At 36.1% G+C, this 21,654-nt stretch overlaps 1 protein-coding gene across 1 annotated transcript; it reads left to right on the top strand.

Annotated features, from left to right (window-relative positions):
- Positions 1-6,209: 6,209 nt before the first annotated feature.
- On the top strand, positions 6,210-14,467 carry LOC104908272 (reticulon-like protein B12). Its single transcript, XM_010697364.4, has 4 exons — positions 6,210-6,630; positions 7,090-7,270; positions 13,852-14,063; positions 14,196-14,467. Exons 1-4 carry the CDS (start codon positions 6,564-6,566, stop codon positions 14,354-14,356), a joined length of 621 nt encoding a protein of 206 aa, XP_010695666.1. The 5' UTR covers positions 6,210-6,563; the 3' UTR covers positions 14,357-14,467.
- The last annotated feature ends 7,187 nt before the right edge of the window (positions 14,468-21,654 follow it).

Raw genomic sequence — 21,654 nt, 5'->3', positions numbered from 1 at the left:
TTTTATTTTAGGTGTTTGAGTGATAAAGGAATCATATTATGTTTAGGAGTCTAATTCCTTTGTCATTGAGTCTTGTTAGGAGTCTAAGTGAGTTAGGATATGGTAATTCTTATCCTATAGGGATGGATAAGATTTATCTTATGCATGGATAAACTTTATCTTAGGCGTTTGCTAGGGTTTATTGCTTATCTTCTACGTTTGTGTTTATCTTATTAGTTGTGATAGGATTTAAAGTATGCTAGGGTTTATGTTTGGCGTGTATATATAGTACACGAGCTTCATTAATAAAAATTAGTTTTGAGTTTATAAATTAAAGTGTTAAGCTTGTTGTGCTTACATAGAACTGAGAGTTCAAATACACAAACCGCGACTTTGTGTGATCTTGGAGCCGATTTAAGAGCCTACCCCTTTTATTGTTATTGTTGTTCGTCCATAAGTTCATAAAAACACAAAAAGAGTTCGAACCGCCAACAAAAATCACATCAAGTGGTATCAGAGCAGGTTGCATTACGACGGCACGTGAGGGCACGTCCGATGGTCAAATAATGATTGTTTTGGTTATGTGGAAAGCTAACATACAGGGCTATATCGTGTCAAAATGTTCGCCCAATCCGATCAGTAAAGAAGCCACAACAATCTCAAACTTTTCACGAAAATTCCTGGCAAATTGTTATGGTGTCCGATATGGAAAAGTTGGACGCTTTGTTTCAAAGACTTGAAAAGAACGGGGCTAGGAGTGATAACTATGCCAAACACATACTGCAACTTAATGGGGAGATTGAGAAACTCACTTTGGGGATCGAGGGAGAACGCCACGGCAGGAGTGAATTGATCAAGCTTGGAGACCTTCCAAGTTTAATGGATTCAGAGGGCCCCAAGCCTATTTGAATTGGGAGAGGAGGATAGAAAGGATGTTTGATCACAAGGACATGGATGAGTTGCAACGATTTTCTCATGCTATTCTAAGGCTTACAGACTATGCCTCGGATTGGTATGATTCCTTTCAAGTTCAAAGAGTGCGAGAAGGGAAAGAAAAGATCAAAACTTGGACTGAATTGAAGCTGAAGATGAGGAAACAATTTATTCCCAAGTATTATAAACAAGAACTATATCTTAGACTAAATTCCTTTCAGTAAGATCATCGTTCCATTGAAGAGTATGTGACTGAGTTTGAGAAGCTTTACCTTGCGTGTGGATGCAAGGAGGAGGACGAACAAAATATGGCAAAGTTGTTGAGTGGTATGGCTAAACCTATAGCTAATTGCGTGGAACTACAAGTCTACAACACTTTTGATGAATTATGCCAGTTAGCTACGAAGGTGGAAAGACAGCAAAGGGAGGCTAAGGGTAAGAGCTCTCGTTTTCCTTTCACTCCGAAAACTAAAACTTCTTCTTCAATTGTAAAGACTGAAACTTTAGACAAGGGCAAGGGAGGTGAGGAGGAATTTAAAACTCCTACCAATGTCACGACTAGCCAAAAGGGAATGAGGGAAAGGGTGTGTTTTAAGTGCCAAGGCCAAGGGCATATTGCAAGACAATGTCCTAATAGGATGTTGATTACTTTGGAAGAACGTTTTGCCTTGTTGACACAACAGATGGAAGAAGCGTCGGGGGAGAAATTTAGGGAGGATGAGAGGAGTCTTGAAGCAACGTTGCATGCGTGGCAGATCCATCCTTTTGGGCTGCGACTCCTATCTATGAATCGGAAGGCAAGATGAGGTTGATTGTGTGAAGGACTTTGGTGGCAGCACCATTAGAGGACGTGACACATGAGCAACATGAGACCATATTCGAGTCTAGATGTTTGATCAATGGTAAGGTTTATAATTTCATCATAGATTCGGGTTCTTGCACCAATGTTGTAGCTCGTTCCTTGGTGGATTCGTTGGAGTTACCTACGCAAGATCATCCAAAACCGTATAAGCTGAGTTGGTTGAGTGATGATGGAGGTGTGCGGGTTAAGAAGAGGGCTTTGGTAGGTTTTCGAGTGGGGGGTTATATGGATCAGATGTGGTTTGATGTAGTTCCAATAACTGCTTGTTCGTTGCTCCTAGGGCGCCCATGGTAATATATGATCGACAAGTGGTACACCATGGTCGAGATAATATGTATTCGGTGCTCGTGGATGGTGATCGTGTGGGCCTCAAGCCATTGTCGCCGAAGAGAAACTTGCTTGCTGTGCCTAAGGAGAGTGCATCGAGTGTACAAGATGGTGGTGGTCATGTTTGTCTACGCTCATGCCGAGATGAGATGCTAGAAATCGCAAGCAACAAGAAGGAAAGAAGGGCTAATGTGCTGCATCTTCGACAAGTCTCACGTCTAAGTGAAGGTGACTATGTGTGGCTTTCCTTTAGTGCTCAAAAGCTGCATATTGATCATAAGAATGATGAGATAATGGATGAGGGTCCTTTCAAGGTTGTTAAGAAGCTTGGGTTCGACACATACAAGGTTTTATTGGGGCGTGGCATATGTGCAACACTTGGGGGAGTTGATTTGGTACCGTGTTTAGAAGACCCTTGAGGACAAGGATCGTTTTCAACAGGGACACGATGATACAAATGAGATATGGTCATTTTCTATGAGTCCTAGTTCTGTTAGGATTCTTATGTAGCTTCCTGGTTCTATTAGGAGACTATGTATTTTAATTGCTGTTAGGAGACTATGTATTTTGATTGCTTTATGTCTTTATTTTATATTAGGTGTTTGAGTGATAAAGGAATCCTATTATGTTTCGGAGTCTAATTCCTTTGTCATTGAGTCTTGTTAGGAGTCTAAGTGAGTTAGGATATGGTAATTCTTATCCTATAGGCATGGATAAGATTTATCTTACACATGGATAAACTTTATCTTAGGCGTGTGCTAGGGTTTATTGTTTATCTTCTTAGTTTATGTTTATCTTATTAGTTGTGATAGGATTTAAAGTATGCTAGGGTTTATGTTAAGCTTGTTGTGCTTGCATAGAACTGAGAGTTCAAATACACAAACCAGGACTGTGTGTGATCTTGGAGCCGAGACTCATAAGAGAACCTCTTAAACTGCGATTTAAGAGCCTATCCCTTTTATTGTTATTGTTGTTCATCCATAAGTTCATAAAAACACAAAAGAGTTCGAACCGCCAACAAAAATCACATCACCATCACTAAGAGATTGATCCCACGCTTTGTACCTCTACTTACAGAGGTGGCCACGTGTAGGTTGCACTCCAATTCTGAAGTCAAAAACAAGAGAACAATTCCATGGTTGGGTAGGTTTGCTTATAATTAAGATCCGACACTATTAGTCATGAAGCTTTTTGGAAGGACAAAGCGCAAACCCCCCAGGGGTGATCTCACACATGGAACATATGCTAATGAGGCAAGGTAGATTGTCCTTATGGTGGTTGAACAATAGCCATGCATATGCAAAACTGTAATGTCATTCTAAAGCATAAAAAGAGTATGAATCGTATTTTTTGAGTTTCACCCACTCATTTAAAAAACTATTTTTTTTAAAATCCTCCCCAGTGAAGTGGACATATTGTAGGCATGTTTTTATTTCACCTAAGAGGGATGATCGCGTATTTGACTACTTCATTGTAAATGTTATATATCGAAAATATTTTTGAAGTCGCCAACATGTCTTTAAAGGAAGACTCACAAACTAATTGGATATGAAAAATCGTAGGACAACTTAGGGACTTATCCAATGTAAATTTTTCCGACCTGACTCCATAGATGGTCAGGAACCATGTCACCCATTGCTGGCCTCCACTGAATACCAATTCATATCAATTTTTATGCACTAGAATAACCATAAAATATTCTCATGCACCCTAAAAGTATTTAGTCTAGGTTGGTTCAGGAAACACATAAAAGACTATATTTTAGTGATATGTTATGCAATCAAAATTACAGGGAACCTAGGAGGTTGTTCAAACTAATCTGTTTAATATTAGAACAATTATTTAGGTCTTTGATCAATAAAAGTAACATATGGATGATAAAATTCACGCATAGAATAATCATATAATATGTATAGAGCAATCAGGCAAGCATATAATAATGTACAAAAATAAATAAAAAGAAGGAAGGATTAAAATATACAAAGGCACAATTTTTATATTAAAGATCTACATCAGGAAAGAAACAGTTAGTAACTTCAATACAAAAATAATGAATTTATTCAAGGATAAATGACAACCCTCAGGTTGAGCAATCGTGAAGCCTGAAAATATATGTATATTTGAATGTGTATATGTAGATTTGAATGTGTTTGTGTTTGAAAGGTATAAGCTTTGTAGGGTGGTTTGCAATAGTATGTCGAAGTATAATGTAAAAGTCAAATGTTAAAGTTCTTGTGGAAAACCATCCTGAAATTTGTACATAAATTAGGGGTATTTATAGGAAAAATGAATGTGCACTTCATGCGCCATCTGCGCTAGACACAGGATGATGTGTGACGCGCAAATTCACGTGTCAGGTGTAGATTGGTGCACCTGATGCGACATGCACAGTAGAAAGCGTACACGTGGTACACTCTTTGAAAAAAGACAAAAAAAGAAAAAGACATGTTTCACACAGAGAAGTGCACTTGGCGCAGGACTCTGTTGTCACAAATCCACATGTCAGGTTTAGATTGGTGCACCTGACACGGGTGGAAAATGGTGCGCCTTATGCATCAACTTGTGCCAGGCGCAAGGTGATGCGGTAGGTCCACCGGCCTGACTTTTTGACTTCGCCAGCTTGTGTAGGAAGGCGTTTTAAAGATTTTCTTTTATCTCGTAACTCCAAAAATCAGATTTTATGGGATAAAATCTGATTTTAAGTAAAAAAATTATCTTTGAAAATATTTATTTATTAAAATAAAACAATAAATTATTATCAAACAATTAATTGGGCTTTTTAAAGGATTGGGCTCATCATGCAATTAATTATCATGAATAATTAATCGGGCTTCAAAATAAGAATTTAATGTTTTTCGAAATAGTTTTGGGATAGCTTTTCGCACTGCTCTGCCTTGGGGTAGGACCAATTAAGACTGCATTATGTTTCATCATCGGATCCTTAAATGGGGAGATACAATTATGTGTCCATAGTAACCCAAGTCCATTCACGAGATTTTTTCAACCCACTGGTGAGATACACACGATATACATGCAGAAATCAGAATCATCATTAGAATACTTGCCGACCCCCGATGAACTGATCGTATTAACAATCGAAGTTAACTTCACTCGTTAAATATTGAATAGAAGCAAAATCATCCTTATTGGTTGGACGATAGTTAACCATCATAGCAAACCCGCGAGTTTTGTCGGCAAAAAGATCCAAATGCAATAAATGGATTCAAATGAAATTCTCCGAAATGTATGAATAACATAGACTCATACTACAAGTTGTTTCATGCGATAAATAAACTTGGAGACTTAAAAAATTTGTTGGACAAAAACGAAGCATTGCATCTAGCGCACACAGTGTGCGCGCATGCTTTATGCTTTGGCACAGGCTTTCTTGTGTTTCTTCGTTTTGTTAAGTGTTTTGACGTTGCGCTTAACGTAACGCAGATCTGAACGGTTTTGTAAAATTAAAATATTTCTTTTATCTTTGATTAAATATTTCCTTTTAAAGTCCGAAATCAGTTATATTTAGGAATAAAAATCTATTTTTCATAATATCTTTTCAATTGGAAAATATTTATTAATTATCAAGAATAATGAATATTTAACAATATAATTAATTATTAGAAATAATTAGTTAATTGGAATTTTCGAAAATGGGCTTTCAAAATACAATTAATTATAATGAATAATTAATTGAGCTTTTAGAACTGGGGTTGGCATTAAAAAATACACTTCGAATTCTTAAAACGATTTTGGACTTAAGCTATTTGGATTGCTCGGCTACGGATCGGAATGATTAGAACAATAGTATGTATCATCATCGAGCAATCAAATGAAGAGACACGATTATGTATATATATTACCGGACCAATAATAACACACGCTTATCCGATCCAACTACACCGAATCAATCCTAATCACTTCATACCCAAAACAAGCCGATCACAAATGAGCCGACCTAAACTCCACCCCAGACACGGGATTAGACAGCTATACTCGCAACAAGCGTCAAACGTATAATTGTAGTTGATCCCCCTCGGCAATCTAACGGGGACATGTGGGGTAGGGCAAACAAACAGCGGCATGAGAGATGATGGTATTCCAGCTAATCTACCAGCTATACCCCAAAAAAGTCTAACACACTGCAGCAAAAAAGTCTTCCTTTCTTAACTGAGCTGCAAGTCTCTGCAGTGGTCTTCGTTTCTGGTCGAAATCACAAAATCCTATATAACCATTCATAAACCCACCCACCTTTTGTCTTCTGCAATCATTTGATTAGAGGCCTAGAGGGTTAGTAGTATCATTTTTCCTATATGACCAACAAAGGGAAGGTATCGCCCTCAAGCTTTTAGGCTGTAAATTTGAGCTTTCTAGCCCACCTTATTCACCTTTTTCTTTTTATAATTGGTGAATATATACACTTCGATTAAACTAAAAAAAGTTGCTCTGTTATCTCAAACTTATCATGGGATCATCAGATCGGCTATTTGACAGGCAACGAACAGTTCATGAACTTCTTGGTGGTTCACTAGGTACAGTCAAATTCTCACCCTACTGAATATTTTATTTTTATGTATGTTATTTTTTAGAAATTCTTCATACTGATCTAAAACCTACGAGTTGATCTACCATACAATCTAAAGCATGGTAGATACAGCCTTCCATGTTCGGTTCAGTAGCAGGTGATATTCTAGTTAATGTTGGCATTATTTCCCATTCCACGGATCCTAGATCGAGTCTTACCCTTGTAGGAGGGATCCCAATTCCCAAATTTTCCTCTATGCGCAAGGAATTACAACTTACCTTATTATTAAACAAGAATATTCTCTTTCATTACATGGTCTACACATGAGAGGGTACATGCGGGTCTACGATGCAAATTGTAGGAACCTACTTGATTTGTCAAGTTCTATTAATTGTTTAATAGTGGCATGTTATAATGAATGTTGTAATTTGTATTTGTTTCCTACTTCCCCCCCCCCCCCAAGCAGTGGCTGATGTGGTGCTCTGGAGGCAACGAAACATCACTATGGGAATTTTATTAGTTACATTATTGGTTTGGTTGGTATTTGAGGAATCTGGGTACACCCTGCTATCTCTGAGCTCCAGTGTTCTGCTGCTGTTGGTCACCATTTTATTTGTCTGGTCCAAAGCTGCTTCACTTCTTAACAGGTAGCCGATTTTACATGATCTTATTTATTTCAATGAAACTGCATGGTTAGGAGAAATGTCTAAATAAATGAAGCAAGTTCTTTTTCAAAAAAAATACAGAAACAAATAAAACTTTATGTTATTTTCCAAAATTAGTATTGTTGTATAATAAATGTCAAATGTGGTGTAGAATATTCATAAATATTCATAAAAAAACTAAATGTTGCATAGAAAATTATGAATGTTGTATAAGAAAGCTAAATCTCTGAAGTATTATGGCCTTTATGAGTACAATCAAAAGTTCGGGATCAAATAAATGGTCCTTAAACTTGACGATCTACGAACCATAAAATATTGGCACTAGAAAGTATTGCCCCCCGAAGGCCCGGACTCCACAATTTCAATTGAGTATTCAATAATAATTATATACAACGTCCGTTCTTTTTAATAGTTACATATTTACTTTTGACACTATTCACAAATTTTCTTTTGACTATTATTTGTGATTTACGATTAAGTAGAAAATATAATCATGTGAGATCTTGTTTGATTCATCTGATATGTACTTTTACAATATAGACTTTTTATATATTTTTTACAAATACAAAATTAGAGATACAAAGATATAAAGACTCAAAGTAGTGTTTTAGCATGCATGAAAAATATAAGTGTAATTATTATTTAGGAATGGAGGTAGTATATAACAAAAAAAAAAGCTGGAGAATCATCTGCCCCCACAACAATCTTTCCTTTTCTTCTTGAGTAAACTATCTTGCAAAGAATAATTAAGCACCTGTTGTCCATGTTCCAATGCTTGCAAAATATGTTGAGTGTTTAAATCTAAGCCATAACTAGCTTGGATAAGCTGGAGAGGTTAGAATCCAGAACTAACAAGGCTAGAAACATGATTTCAGCTCCAGTTACTCTAGACAAAGCATCTGCTGCAAGGTTTTCACTACCACTTTTATAATGGATATCATAGCTAAAATCCATTAATTTTGACAACCAAAATTGATGAAAAGGTGTAGAGACTTTCTGTTGTAGGAGCTATTTAAGACTCTTTTGATCAATAGTAAAGTGTTTGACCTATCAACTCCCACTTTTGGACAGCAGTAACAACAACCAATAATTCCTTTCATAAACAGAAGGTTTCTTCCATCTAGCGCCCAAGGCTCTATTGAGAAAGGCAAAGTGGATGTCCATCTTGCATTAATACTGCACCAATTCCACCATTAGAGGCATCAGTCTCCACAATAAAGGATCTAGAGAAATCAGGCAGTGCTAGGACAGGAGCACTGTGGGCCAACTTCAAAGCTTGGAAGGCTGTACTAGCACACTGAGACCATTGGAACTCCCCTTTCTTCAAGAGTGAGTGTGATATGAAATTGAAGGCTATCTTGATTAAAAGATTGGTTCTTCATTGTTTCTTGATTGAATTTTGAATAAAAGAATGGATCTTTAGTGTTTCTTGATTGATTCTTTAACCAAGAAAGTTAATCTTGAATGCTTATTCAAGACTTAGGTTCGAATTCCTTATGCATCACATACACGAAATTCTAGAAGAAGGATATGAAATTATCAAGTCCTAACCAAGGTGTGGTTGCATTCACTGCTAAAGCTTTGGATTCTCTCCTAAAACGTTAATTCCACAAGGAATAGGGTAAACTCAAAAACAAACTCTCTCTATCTGCTTTATTATGGCGGAAATCGCCTATTTATATTACAAGACTCCTAACTTATTAAAACTAGTAAAGCTTAAAGGATAAAGAAAATAACAAACTAACTAATAAACTTATCTATCTTCCACATGCCTAATTAAAGATAAATATAAAAATAAGACTCCGAATAAGACTCAATGACAAAGGAATTACACTCCTAAATATAATAGGATTTCTTCATCACTCAAACACTCAAAAGCAATTAAAAAGCAATTAAACTACATAGTCTCCTAACAAAAGTAGGATACTACATAGATGTCCTAACAGAACTAGGACTCATCACCAACACACTACTCATCCACACATTAGAGTGGTTTACTAATGATGGCATAATCTTTCACAAACTTTCTGTAGTATCCAGCCAAGCCTAAAAAACTTCTCAACACTTTTAAATTCTTAGGCTAAGGCCATAGCTTCCAGGTACTCAACCTTGTCAATGGCAAAGGAACATTTACTTTTCTTGCCATAAAGAGTATGTGACCTCATCAATTCAAAGACAACTTGTAGATGATACACATGTTGCTCCAATGAAGGAATGTAAATCAAGATATCATAAAAAACTAAAAGAACACACTTCCTTAGAAGTGGCTTAAAAATATGGTTCATCCATCCTTGGAAAGAGGCTGGAGCATTTGTCAGCCCAAACGACATTACAAGAAATTCATAATGGCCATTGTGAGTTTTAAATGGTGTCTTGTCCACATCCCCATCATGAACTCTGAGTTGGTGATAACGAGCTCTTAGATCAATAAACACTTTGGAGCCTCCCAATTCATCTTTGAACTCATCTACTAGAGGTATGGGGAATTTATCCTTCACAGTTCTTCTATTCAGCTCTCTGTAATCCACACAAAGCCTCCATGTCCCATCCTTTCTCCCTACAAGAACTACAAGTGATGCAAAAGGACTACAGCATGGGTTAGACACTTAGGTTCTTCAAAAATATCCCCATATTGTAACAATAGATTACTCTTGGAACTTCTTGAATCTCTACAGAATGATTCATAATTGTTGGACCTCCACAACAGCAGGAAACAATTGTAAGAAATACAATTGTATAGAATGAACCATAAGTTTCTTGGTCTTTTGCCCCACAATAGAAATCATCTTTTGAGGCATTTCACCCTTCAGAACATGGTGATAGCCACCATAATTAAATTCCATCGCTAGCTTCTTGAAATACCAACTCACAGTATCCAAGTTACTTAACCATTAAATACCTAGGACCATATCACAACTGCCTAAAGGTATTAATAGGACATCAAGTTTGTTGTATGGACCATGTGAATCCTTTACAAACATTTTGACAAGCAGGATGATTGCCATCAGCTACTGTAAGAGATTGGGGAGTAATTCCTTCCTTAACTTGCTGGCCAAATTCATATCAACAAAATTATGGGTACCGCCAAAGTCAATTAAGTTGTGTAAAGGGTTTCTTATCATAGACCCCTGTAACTCTCATGGTTTGGAAATTATGATTTCTAGTCAAAGCATTGACTGATATACGAGGTTCAACATCACTTATCTCCATCTCTACTTCCAATTCCTCCTTTTCACTACCAGGAATCTCCACTGTAAGCAGTTGTGTTTGCCTTAATTGACATTTATGGTTTCTTTCATATGGTTTGTCACAAAAGTAGCACAGACCTTTCAATTGTTTTTCTTTTCTTTCAACAGGGCTAAGGTTATTTGTGGTCTGGAAAAGGGTTTGGTTGTGTTTAGGCTGTTTTGTGGTGCGGGTAGTGTGAGTTGGGATGTTTTTGGTTTAAATGTAGTCGGAGAAATATGCTTTTAGCAGTTGTAGAAGCTTTATAAAACCCGTTACTGACTTCTATGCTTTCTTCTTGACATCTAGCATATTCTATAGCTGTTGTCACAGTTTGAGGTTTATAGGCCCTCACAAAGGGTTTCACAGTTGATTTAAGCGCACCAATAAAACTTCCTTAGAAGTATGAATCAGGCAAGAAATGGTTATGTTGAAGCACAAGGGATCTAAGATGTTCAAACTCATCAATATATGACTCCAATACTACAGAAATTGAAATACCTAGTACATTTCTTGATCCACATCCTAGGGTTGCTGCCATCAAACTTTGGAAATTCCAATTTAGGATTATACATGATAGTTTTACTATTGTGACCACCCCTTCCCAGTTCTGAATTCCTTCAGCTTCCCTCAGAATTCCTCCTCGGTGATCCATCTCTTCTAGGAGAAAAGTCTCCTATTCTTGGCTTCCATTTTCCATTGAAATCCTCAAAGATTGAGAAATTCGAGCCATGGTTTCTGGCATCATTTGCTGGAAAGAATCCTTCATATTTTAACATTCTCTTCCCACTGCTTATTTTGCACTTGTTCTTCCCATCTTTGATTGATGAGATTGATTTGCTCCTCTATGACTTCCACTCTTCTTGTTACTGCAGGCGCCAGAATGTAAGAAAATGGAATGGGTTTGATTGAATCTTTTTCTCACAGGACTTCTCACAAACACCTATGACCCACCTTATCTCTTCAAGACTGTATGTACTGTTTTAAGAGAACAACAGCTGTGATACCAATGTAACAGAAGCTTAGATTGTCTTCTGTTTGAGTACTAAAGTATAGTAAAGTGGAGGCAACCTCCTAAAGAACAAGAAACAAGTAGAGGCAACCTGTAGTAGCTAAGCAAGGATTGAGTTTGTATTATATTTAGAATGAATATTATAATTGTACATGTAACTCCTTTTATAGGCAACAATAACAGAAAGCTTAAGAAGAGTAACATATTTTCCCGCCAAAACTCATTCTAACAGATTTTTACTTACTTTCCTTAACATCAATTCAATTATTTAATGTTAACTAACCATAACAACTTCCAACTTTCCTCCTATTACAATCGGCCTTCGTGTGCTATGGTGGCTGGAGAGGCTGGGTTGTGTGGAAGAGGGAGAGGCAAAAACCAAATTGGGGACTAAAAATCTCTAGATCTAACTTTTGTTCTCTAAAAGACATTAAAGAAGACTGGGTACGCCTCTCTTGACCAGATCCGTACCCAAGGCGTACCCGAAATTGAATTAGTTGTACCCAAGGATATTCGAAATACTCAGTTTTTTGGGTTCGGTTTAGGGATGAATCCTTATCGTACCCGTGTCGTACTCGTACCCCGTATGCGATTCGCCACCCTAGGGCATGCCCGTGCTTAGTATGAATTGTATATAATATTCGCAGAACTTATCATATATAGTTAAATATGAAGATGGGTAATCCATATTGGAAGTTATCAAATTTATCTGAACTTCTTAAATAAGTTTTTCCAAGGTAAAATGAATAGAGCCTCAATTGTGGATAGAAGTACTTTCTTAAGGAATTACATAGCTGAAAATGCTTTAGTGCACTGATTGTAACCATGGATAGTCAAACTGCACAAAGTGTGGTCAATTAGGGGCAAGAATGTATTCAGATAATTTACAAGCTACTCTAAATCAAATTGTTAAAATGGAATTAATTTGTTGCAACACTTTGATAATGGCTTAAATTTGACTCAAACCTTTAACAAGTGAAGGTGAGCTTATATCCAATACCTCTAAGAATGTGGGCTCCCCTGTAACAAAAAGAAAAGAGCATCCCAGGAGCACATCGAAAATGAAATCTTCTCAGTTCTTTCCTTTTCGAGAATGTTATCCGCATCTAAAATCAAGTACCGAATATTTGTTATTATTTTTGTAGGTGCCTTGGTTTGCATTTCACAGCCTATTTCATTTCAGTTCTTTATTTATTCCTGTGAATACATTAAGTTTTGTTCCTTTGAAGCCCAACTACTGTAAGAGTGTAAACAATCAGATGAGGGAGCATTGTTGAAATAATACATCAACATTTTTTTGAGAAATAATTTGAATTATTAATTATGGTTTGTGATTCCAGGACACAAGATTGAATTTGATTCTGTCTAAATTTGAGTGATAGCAGTCATGAATTCATTGAGAAATAATCTATACTCGAGCTCGCCTTAGTTTGTAACTCAAAGCTGGAGTAGTCATGACCATATAAATGCTGAGTTTGTTTTTTGCTTGAACCTTACAAGTTACAACCATATTCTTGAAGTAATAAGCACAGACCAAGAGTGCAAAATGTACAACAATTTCCTATAAGTTAAGACTTGGGCACACAGTTCACACACAGCTGACAATTTACTGGATCAATAACATAAAAGCATATATAATTTACTTGTTTCAGTAGTTTGAAAGTCCACAAATGTTGCGCCAGAGTCTTTGAGGTCTGTCTATCCACAATGTTGCCCCAGATATGTTCTTGTATGCTATTACAAAATAGAAGACTCCTTATATACAGAATTTATTACCCTACTGGAATTTCGTCATTTTGTGTATGGGGTCTCCATAAACAAATTTTAGCAACTAGAAAATTTACCAGCAATCAAGATGTACCCTTGTGACGCTTCCATTGATGATGATACCAATTATAGTTGTTACCTATTGAACCATGCCTTGAATTAATTATCTACCTCTAGGATTAACATAGCACGAGGGTATCGCTGTTTCATTATATATGTTGTTTGATATGTCGAGTCTATTTTACTTTCGGGTTTAAGTCCATCTGTTTAGGTTAATTAGTAAGTACTATAAAACCCTATAATTAACTGTGTGTGTCTGTATTCTGTAATTTGTACTCTCTTGTAAACCTAATAAAATCGTTTCTTCTATGCCTGTTGACGTAGTCTACACATTGTGTTAGTGAACCACATTAATTTCTTGTGCCAATTGTTCATTAAGTTTTACTTCTTTAATTGCATCCGTCACAACATTACCAAATATTGGTTTGTATACTTAAATGAAGGCTTGCATAGTTGCATAACACATTGCTAATCCTATGCATTAGTTGACATCCAACAGACCTGCTCCACCTTTACCAGATATGTATTTATCAGAAGAACTGGTATCTGTAGTGGGAGAGCTTGCTCAAAAAAATATTAATGCATTGATCGTAGTTTGTCGGGATGTTGCGTTGGCTAAAGATGCAAGACTATTCCTCAAAGTTGCCGCCTGTCTGTTTCTGATTGCCATAGTTGGAGGCTTGACCGATATTGCCTCACTATGCTATATATGTAAGTTCCCAAGCTTATATTTTGTGTTCGCTAATTTTGAGCTCTTATGTAGTCCGATATGGAGGAGTCTATCTTTCTGCGTTACTATTTGGATTATTTATTATGTACTTACCTCTTCCATTTAATATGCAGCCCTCCTCTTCCTTCTCACGGTTCCAGCACTCTGCGAGAGGTACAGTGATCGGGTTGATAGACACTTGATGCTTGCATACAGAAGTCTGCAACAAATCTATGTTATGTTCGACAATTATATAGCCGTCATAAGAAAGTTGGATATGGAAAAGATGCAATGAAAATAACTTTTAATTCATCTTGGTACATATGATTACTGCAAGGAGATTGTGATTTCAGTTTGTAATTTTGGCACTTATTGTTGGTTCAATATATCTTGTTCCTTTTTTTAATTGGACATTTTCTTCCTTTGACTAAAATTCTGATGTAATGTGTTCGAACAATCGATAACAAGGATAGAACTTAGTTCAATGTGATAAAGCAAAAGTATCACAAATTAATACTAAGGGATCAATAAGCATAAAGGCAAAGCCACCAACAAATTCGAAAGGTTTGTGTTTGCGCACTTAAGTATTGAACTCGAAAATTTTAATAATCACCAAGTAATGAAGACCGCAGAACTTAAGCTATATATATGAAAAACAACTCCTACTATGCTTAGGACAAATCTCCAAGTCGTATTGTGAAACAAACTCCTAAACAAGATAAGTATAAAAGAAACCTAAACTGCTCAAAACAAGAAAGACCTATTCCAGATGGGAACAAACAACTCTAACAATAAAGACATGAAGAGTCCTAAAATAACTAAAATAAGCATGCCTTGTACGCCTTATTCACATTAGTCCTAAGTTGGTTAGCAAGCATGCTGCCACCATTGTAATCAATCCTATGAAGAGTCATCCATACAAATCAATTGAGCCAAGATCACCAATGACATTATTATGCACAAGGGGTAACAAAGTCTCATCAATTACTCCTATATCAAATTCGGCCTTCATTTGGCTTGGGTGATAGTAAAGGTCTTTGGTATTAGACATAAAAGAGTGTCAAAATATGATGTACGTCAAAAAAACATCCTCCAAAGTATTGGATGATGATTTTAAACTCAAGAGAATAAGAACACTCCCAAACACACTCAAAATGGCATGAAACAAGGGTAGTACCAAAACTGAAGGAGTAGTTGATGCAAATTTACTAGCTCTTGTAAATAAGAATGTTACTTTGGACCTTGGCTCAATTGATTTGCATGGAGGACTCTTTATGGGACTAACTACAAAGGTGTTAGCATGCTTGCTAACCAACCAGGTGTGGCGTGAGTTAGGCGTGCTATGAGCATGCTTAGTTGAGTTAGTAGTTCAGTTAGAACTCTTCATATCTCTGTAATTGTTTTGATGTGTGAATTTCTTATCTTGTTTTAAGAGTTTATTTCAAGATATGACTAAGGGGATTGTCCTAAGCATAGTAGGAGTTTGTTTATTTTCATATAAATAGCATATGATGTACGTTTTTTCATTCTTAGTGAATCATTGAAGTTTTTGAGTTTTATACTTGAGTGTGCTAACACAACCCTTTCAAATATTGCTGGTGGCTAAGCCTTTATGCTTTGAAGATTTGTGGTGCTTAATTGACCTTTATCAAATTGATCTAAGTTCTATCTTAGTTATTAACTTGTTCAAACAATACACACGTTTTTCTGCAAACCTTGTTTAATATCTAAATTTAAATATATCACCTGGTATCAAGAGCTTTGGTTATATCCATCATCACCATTAAACCTTGAACACAACCCTTAAACATGTTCATCATAAAGTCCAGGTTATTTTCGGTTTTGCGGAATGAGGTGGAGTAGTTTGATCTTCAAGAAAGTCATCAAGGTTAAATCTTTTTTCCAAATTTTTTGATTTTTCACAAAGTTCTACCAAAGGTTTAACATCATAGTTGCAGATTGGTGAAAAGAAAAATCCAATATCAATTGAAACATTCAAGAAATTAATTAAACAACCTAGTTCATCCGGTTGCTTGGTGCGCAAGTTCAAGGCTTCCAATCCAAGTTTGGTTTGGATTTTGTTATGAAAGTCGGAGAAGGAGACACGGGAAACAAAGTTCCTAGGGGACTAAACCTCGAGCAAGCTGTAACAAGCGGTCCTTCTGGACCTAGTTGCAGAGGATTAGTGCACAACGGAATTAAAGAGTTGGCTGAGTTAACCAACCGCCACCATCACATGCACTGAAATATATCAGAGAATGTGGAAACCAAAATCCCGACTCTATTTAAATTGAACTAACTATTACGGCAACACCTTATTCTCAAACTATATTTCTAATATATTCCTCCGGAAAATCCTGCAGAGTTACCTTTGAAAATAGAACAACCCTAAAGCGGGAAATAATTTAACCATGTTCACAATTACAATTAGATAAAATATTCCTAATTCCAACATCCAACAACCTCCACGCTTTCGCGCAGCAACACCAAGAGAGAATCAAGCACATTAACGGCTTTTGAATATATTAATAGAAAACAACTAATTAACGAATAACTATTACAAGGTTGAGTGACATCACTTCGAAATACAAGTTAATACTGCTATTGTACTTCTCATAATCCAAAACCTTAAACGTTAGAGAAATCCAACTCTTGAACCTAAAACAAATAAGACACTGTCTGATACATATTGATTAAGCATATGAGAACATTAGTTAAGAGAGAAAGAATCGGACTCAAAGAATAACAAAGAAACTGACCCGGTTTGTTCTAGGACAAACAACCGCCACTTTCACTACCCAAAGTACCACCAAACAAGGCTAAGACAAGGTGGAACAACTTGTAATACAACCTAGTTTATGAGCTTAGATCTCACCTCAATGGATGACAAGCAAACGGTAAGGATTTTTGATAAACAAAACCAACCTGGTTTTGGACAGAAAACACACTTGTTTTCAATTAGAGAGAACTCTCTAGTTTTTCATTAATTAAAGCTTAAAATTTACAAGCAAGCTGCTAACTATTTATAGTACAACATGCCAAAATTTCGTAACCAATAAAGATCTACAATACTATTAAAATAAGCTAAAAGTTGGAAGAGCTGCTGAACCCGGGTTTAGGACCTTTCTCCATCTTTCTGCCCTTATCTCATGATTAGCTTATCCAATGGCCAGGAAACCAGTTGGAGGATTTCCTACACTTCAAGAGCTTTCCATCCATTGGTCACAAGTCCCAAAATGTGGAGACATGGCTGCTATACATTTATTTCTTCTCCAAACTTTTTCTCTTCTTTCTACACGCTGTCCAACAGCCTTTGTGGACTTTTCTTCCTTGAGAGGTTAAGGCAAGCAGCTACATCATACTATGATAAGCAACTTAAGCACAAAGGTGACTAAGCACCTTACAAAACTTCAGAAGAAAAGATTAACAAAAACGTTACAAAAGATTAACAAAAACGTTACAAGAGGTTAAGGCAAGCAGCTGCATCTAATACCCTAGGTGACTTGATGGTTCCTTACGCAATAATTTTGGCAGCAAACATGCTTTATACTTGTCATCCAATACCCTTGGAGACATCAAAGTTCTTTACAGAACAATAACAATAACATTACATGCTTTAAACTTGTCAACTAATACCTTTTGTGACTTCATTGTTCTTAAGAGAACAATCTTCATTCATTCAAATAATTCCTCTACAAGCATTCATATACTTTCCATTCTATTTGCACAATTATTTGGCAACAGGTAAGGGAACGACGTGAAGGTAGCAACACCAGATTATAAACACATCGCTTATCGGGGAACATCTTCCCACCAGATATAAGGCCTACCGTAGTCTTTAGTGTATACACCCCTTAAAGCAACCCACCATAGGTAATACTTCGAAGGCGACTCTCATAATATCCCACCAGAGGGTTTCCCCTTAAGACACTCGACCCGAGAGTAATTCTTAAGTTCCTTAATGTAATAGCCTGAATTTTTAAGCAAGTTCAAATATTTTGTTAGCTATATTAAGTCTTCATCAAGCTTTGATCCTTTAAGGAGTTAGAATTCTCTCCAACATCATACTAGGACAAAATTGGATAAGAACCATCATTCTTAGTGGTTAAGAAAGTTTGTGGATAAGAACCATCATTCTTAGTGGTTAAGAAAGCTTGTGGATAAGCACTATCATTCTTAGTGGTGAAGAAAGCCTTGAGAACCAATAGATAAGTTAGAAAGTCCTTGAGAGCCTTAAACATTAATATTGTGAAAATCGTTTGGAGATTGTTTTATCGGGTAGCGATGCACTTCCAGTTAAAGAACCTTTCGGGGTTGAATCCGAGCTAAGAACCTAACCAAACTTAATATATGACATGCTTGGGATGTCTTAAGGTTAACATGATCATTTATGCCCATGATAAAGGTAAATTGCCTACATAGTAAAAAATGGCCAGCTGAAATTACAGCTTAGACCTATGCTCAAAGAAAGCTGCTTAACAAGTACTTAAGTGTCGATCTCTCAAAGCCCTTTGCATGCATGCATGAAACCGACCTCCAACATCTCAAGCTAACATCTCCAACAAGAATCTCCCAGAAACTCCAAGAAATCGACCTCGCCCAGAATAGGTTTCCCTCCCCCATGGGTACCACTAGAATCAGTCTATAGAAGACTGTTCTGGTTTTTCGTCCTTTTCTCCTAAATGTTCTTCTTCGACACCTATTTCTCTTTACATACAACTCTTCTAGACATAATTCCTTAGTGTTTCAAGCTTTTAGTAGAGTTTTCAAGCTTTGGGAAATTGTAGAACACTTCATAGAAACATAAAACAGATTGATATAAGTACATCTTTGCATCTCTCTTGTACTTAGCTTAGTTATTTATGTTCTAAAACTTTTGTAAACTAATCCCTAGCACTTTACATATTCAGAGGAAGTTGTAGGAAGAGTAAACCACTTGGGATAAGAAGTTTTAAGTGCATTAAGCAACCTAAGTGAAGGTACACACTTAGTTTGGATTGTAACCTAGAAATTTTCCTACCTGTGGTCAAATGATTGTTTCTTTCTATTTTGAAGCATGATCGTGAAATGAAATATCTTTTGATATGCTATTAGTATGTGTACTTTGAACATGTGACATGGATTTGGCATGCTATGGTTCACTGGAGATGTTTTACTTATCCTAAACACTAAATTGCCATGTTTATGCTTCTAGATGGAATTATATGGTAATTGAAAGGAGTTTATACGAGTTTTGAGTATTAAGGATGAGTTGATAAGAATTTTGAGTATTGAGGATTAAAGTATGAATCATTAAATATCTTATATTATAAATATGAAAGTGAGGCATGAACATGCACCCGAGTTAGGGCGGGTAGAGTCCCTAACTGTTGCCTTCTAGGAAGGGCGAATTCCTGGCATTATAGGACATGTCCGGTTAAGTCTTGCAAGCAGAACAATACAAGGTGGGGTGACGACCGTCAATAGTTTGGAGACAGCTGGTACTGGGTGGTACCCCTCTTCATTCGCGTTCATGCCAAACGATTTGATTTCGTGAAACTGTAGTAACTGAGTTGAATGTACTTATTTGTTATTATAACTATGTGTTAGTTTTTAAAATACACTTAAACTTGTATTTCCTATTATACAATGTGTACTCAACTTTGCTGATAGTGTTGTCATTTATGTGGTCTGTCACTTGGTGGGTGGCAGAGTCAAACATTGTTGCAGGATTGTGTTGGGAGCCAGAATCGAGCTGAGAGCAAAGTTATGATTCGAATTGTGTATTATGGGATAAAGTCCGAGATTTAAGTTTGTATATAGAGGAGTTTATTTAGAATTACCTACAATATAAATTATTCTTTTGCATTGAAGTTTGAGATCAAATGACTATGTAATTGAAATCTTATATAAAGGATTTTGTTTCGTGGTCGCATAACCCAGAAGTCCAAGATCGATTTGTAAGGTTATATTACCGCTGCGAGTAAATATAATTCGAGGTTTATGTAGTGTTGATTGTGATTAGTGAATTTTAAGTGTGTTTAGTTAGCAGCTCGGGAATCGGGTTGTCACACTTAAGGTCGACCACCAGAGAAGCCCTAAGCCTTTTGTCATGTGTTCATAACCTATGAGGGGGCCACCAGAAGCGATACTCATTGGCTCCTTCTAACCTTTGCCATTCTTTCACTTTACATGATTATAACAACCATAATTAGCTCTTTAATCACTTTCGTTTCCACACAATTTAGATTATAACAACCACTACAACAACAAGTCAACTTATGAACTGAACCATGAAGCCCAAACACAACTGTTACGTAGTGTAAAACTAGCAAACTTACACTACAACATAATTGACTTTAAGTAACACATTTTGGTAACACTTTTTAAAGTGCAATTTTTTTTTACTATACATGTAACACTTTAGTAACACTTTATTCTTTTGTAACACCTATTGTAACACTTAAATTAAATGTAATACTTTGAAGTAACACTTTATATATGGTAACAGCTTTAAGCAACACTAATGTAATAGGTAACACTAATATATGTTAAATAGGTAACACAATAGATTTTTTATTTTTTGAAATTTAGATGTTTTACCCATATATAAGTTCCCCTAAAAAAAACTAGAGACAAGTTATAATTAGAATAGATATTGGCATATTATGCTAATTCCCAAAATTAATAATAATAGGCGCTATAGATTGTCGCCATTAAAGAATCCAATACTGTAAACCATAAACACCAAAAAAACCTAAATCAGAATATACCAGTCAGTTTTCTCAAATTCCCAAAACATTTCTGGTTTGAAGGAGAACAATTACATCAACTTCACAACTGCAAATTCATCCACAACGTCGAGCAGTGTGTTTCGTGCCGAACTCTTTTTTTGATGCGTTTTCCATCTTCATTTGTATTTTGTTGTTTGAATTAGAGAGCATCGATTCATGTTACATTGGCATGTTTGTTCCTTGAATTCACTCTAACCTAGTTAGAAAGTTCAATTTTCATCATTAGTGAGTTTGAAATCCCTAATTTAGTTTTACCACTTTCTTAATTTTACTGTCAATTGTGTTGAATTATTAGTCAAATGAGAAATCTTAATTGTTTGTTTATTAGATTTTGCTTCCCAAAGTTCTGATGTTAAAAATAATGGTAGATTTACATATGATTCGCTTAAATTTTATTTCTCTCCTTTCATATTTCTCTTGATTATCTACTTTAATCAATGTCTAATTCTTTTATATTTTTGCATTGGTTGTTTTACGTTTGTTGAAATTTTTTGTAGACACTAGTTTTGATACTATAATGGGAATTTAACTCTCCGGCGACTGAAATTTTTGTGGATTTATCACTGAACTTCTCTCAGTTAAGAAGTCTCGAAGGTAAGAATCAAAGTTATGATTCTCTCCTGGTTGTTCTTCAAATTGACAATTCCTCAATAAACTCTTCTTTTACGTGTTACACCAAGAGCACTCATGAATACTATTCCTACTAGTACTTTAACTTTAGCTCATATGGACCTGCCATTGGCCATGTATAGGGAGATTAGAGATGTTCAGGGAATTTAATTATTTCATATGCACACAGCTAAATTACAAATGAGGCACT

This window comes from Beta vulgaris, chromosome 5 (genome assembly GCF_026745355.1).
Source record: "Beta vulgaris subsp. vulgaris cultivar EL10 chromosome 5, EL10.2, whole genome shotgun sequence".
In the NCBI taxonomy this organism is placed as follows: domain Eukaryota; kingdom Viridiplantae; phylum Streptophyta; class Magnoliopsida; order Caryophyllales; family Amaranthaceae; genus Beta; species Beta vulgaris.
Note: the sequence above shows the minus strand (reverse complement) of the source record. Positions and strands in the feature narration are given on the sequence as shown.

What these genes read in the sequence shown, in the direction of transcription:
- LOC104908272 (XM_010697364.4), top strand. Translation starts at nt 6,564, where the DNA reads ATGGGATCATCAGATCGGCTATTTGACAGGCAACGAACAGTTCATGAA. An exon ending in ACTTCTTGGTGGTTCACTAG is followed by an intron (nt 6,631 to 7,089) that starts GTACAGTCAAAT and finishes CCCCCCAAGCAG; the next exon opens with TGGCTGATGTGGTGCTCTGG. An exon ending in GCTGCTTCACTTCTTAACAG is followed by an intron (nt 7,271 to 13,851) that starts GTAGCCGATTTT and finishes GACATCCAACAG; the next exon opens with ACCTGCTCCACCTTTACCAG.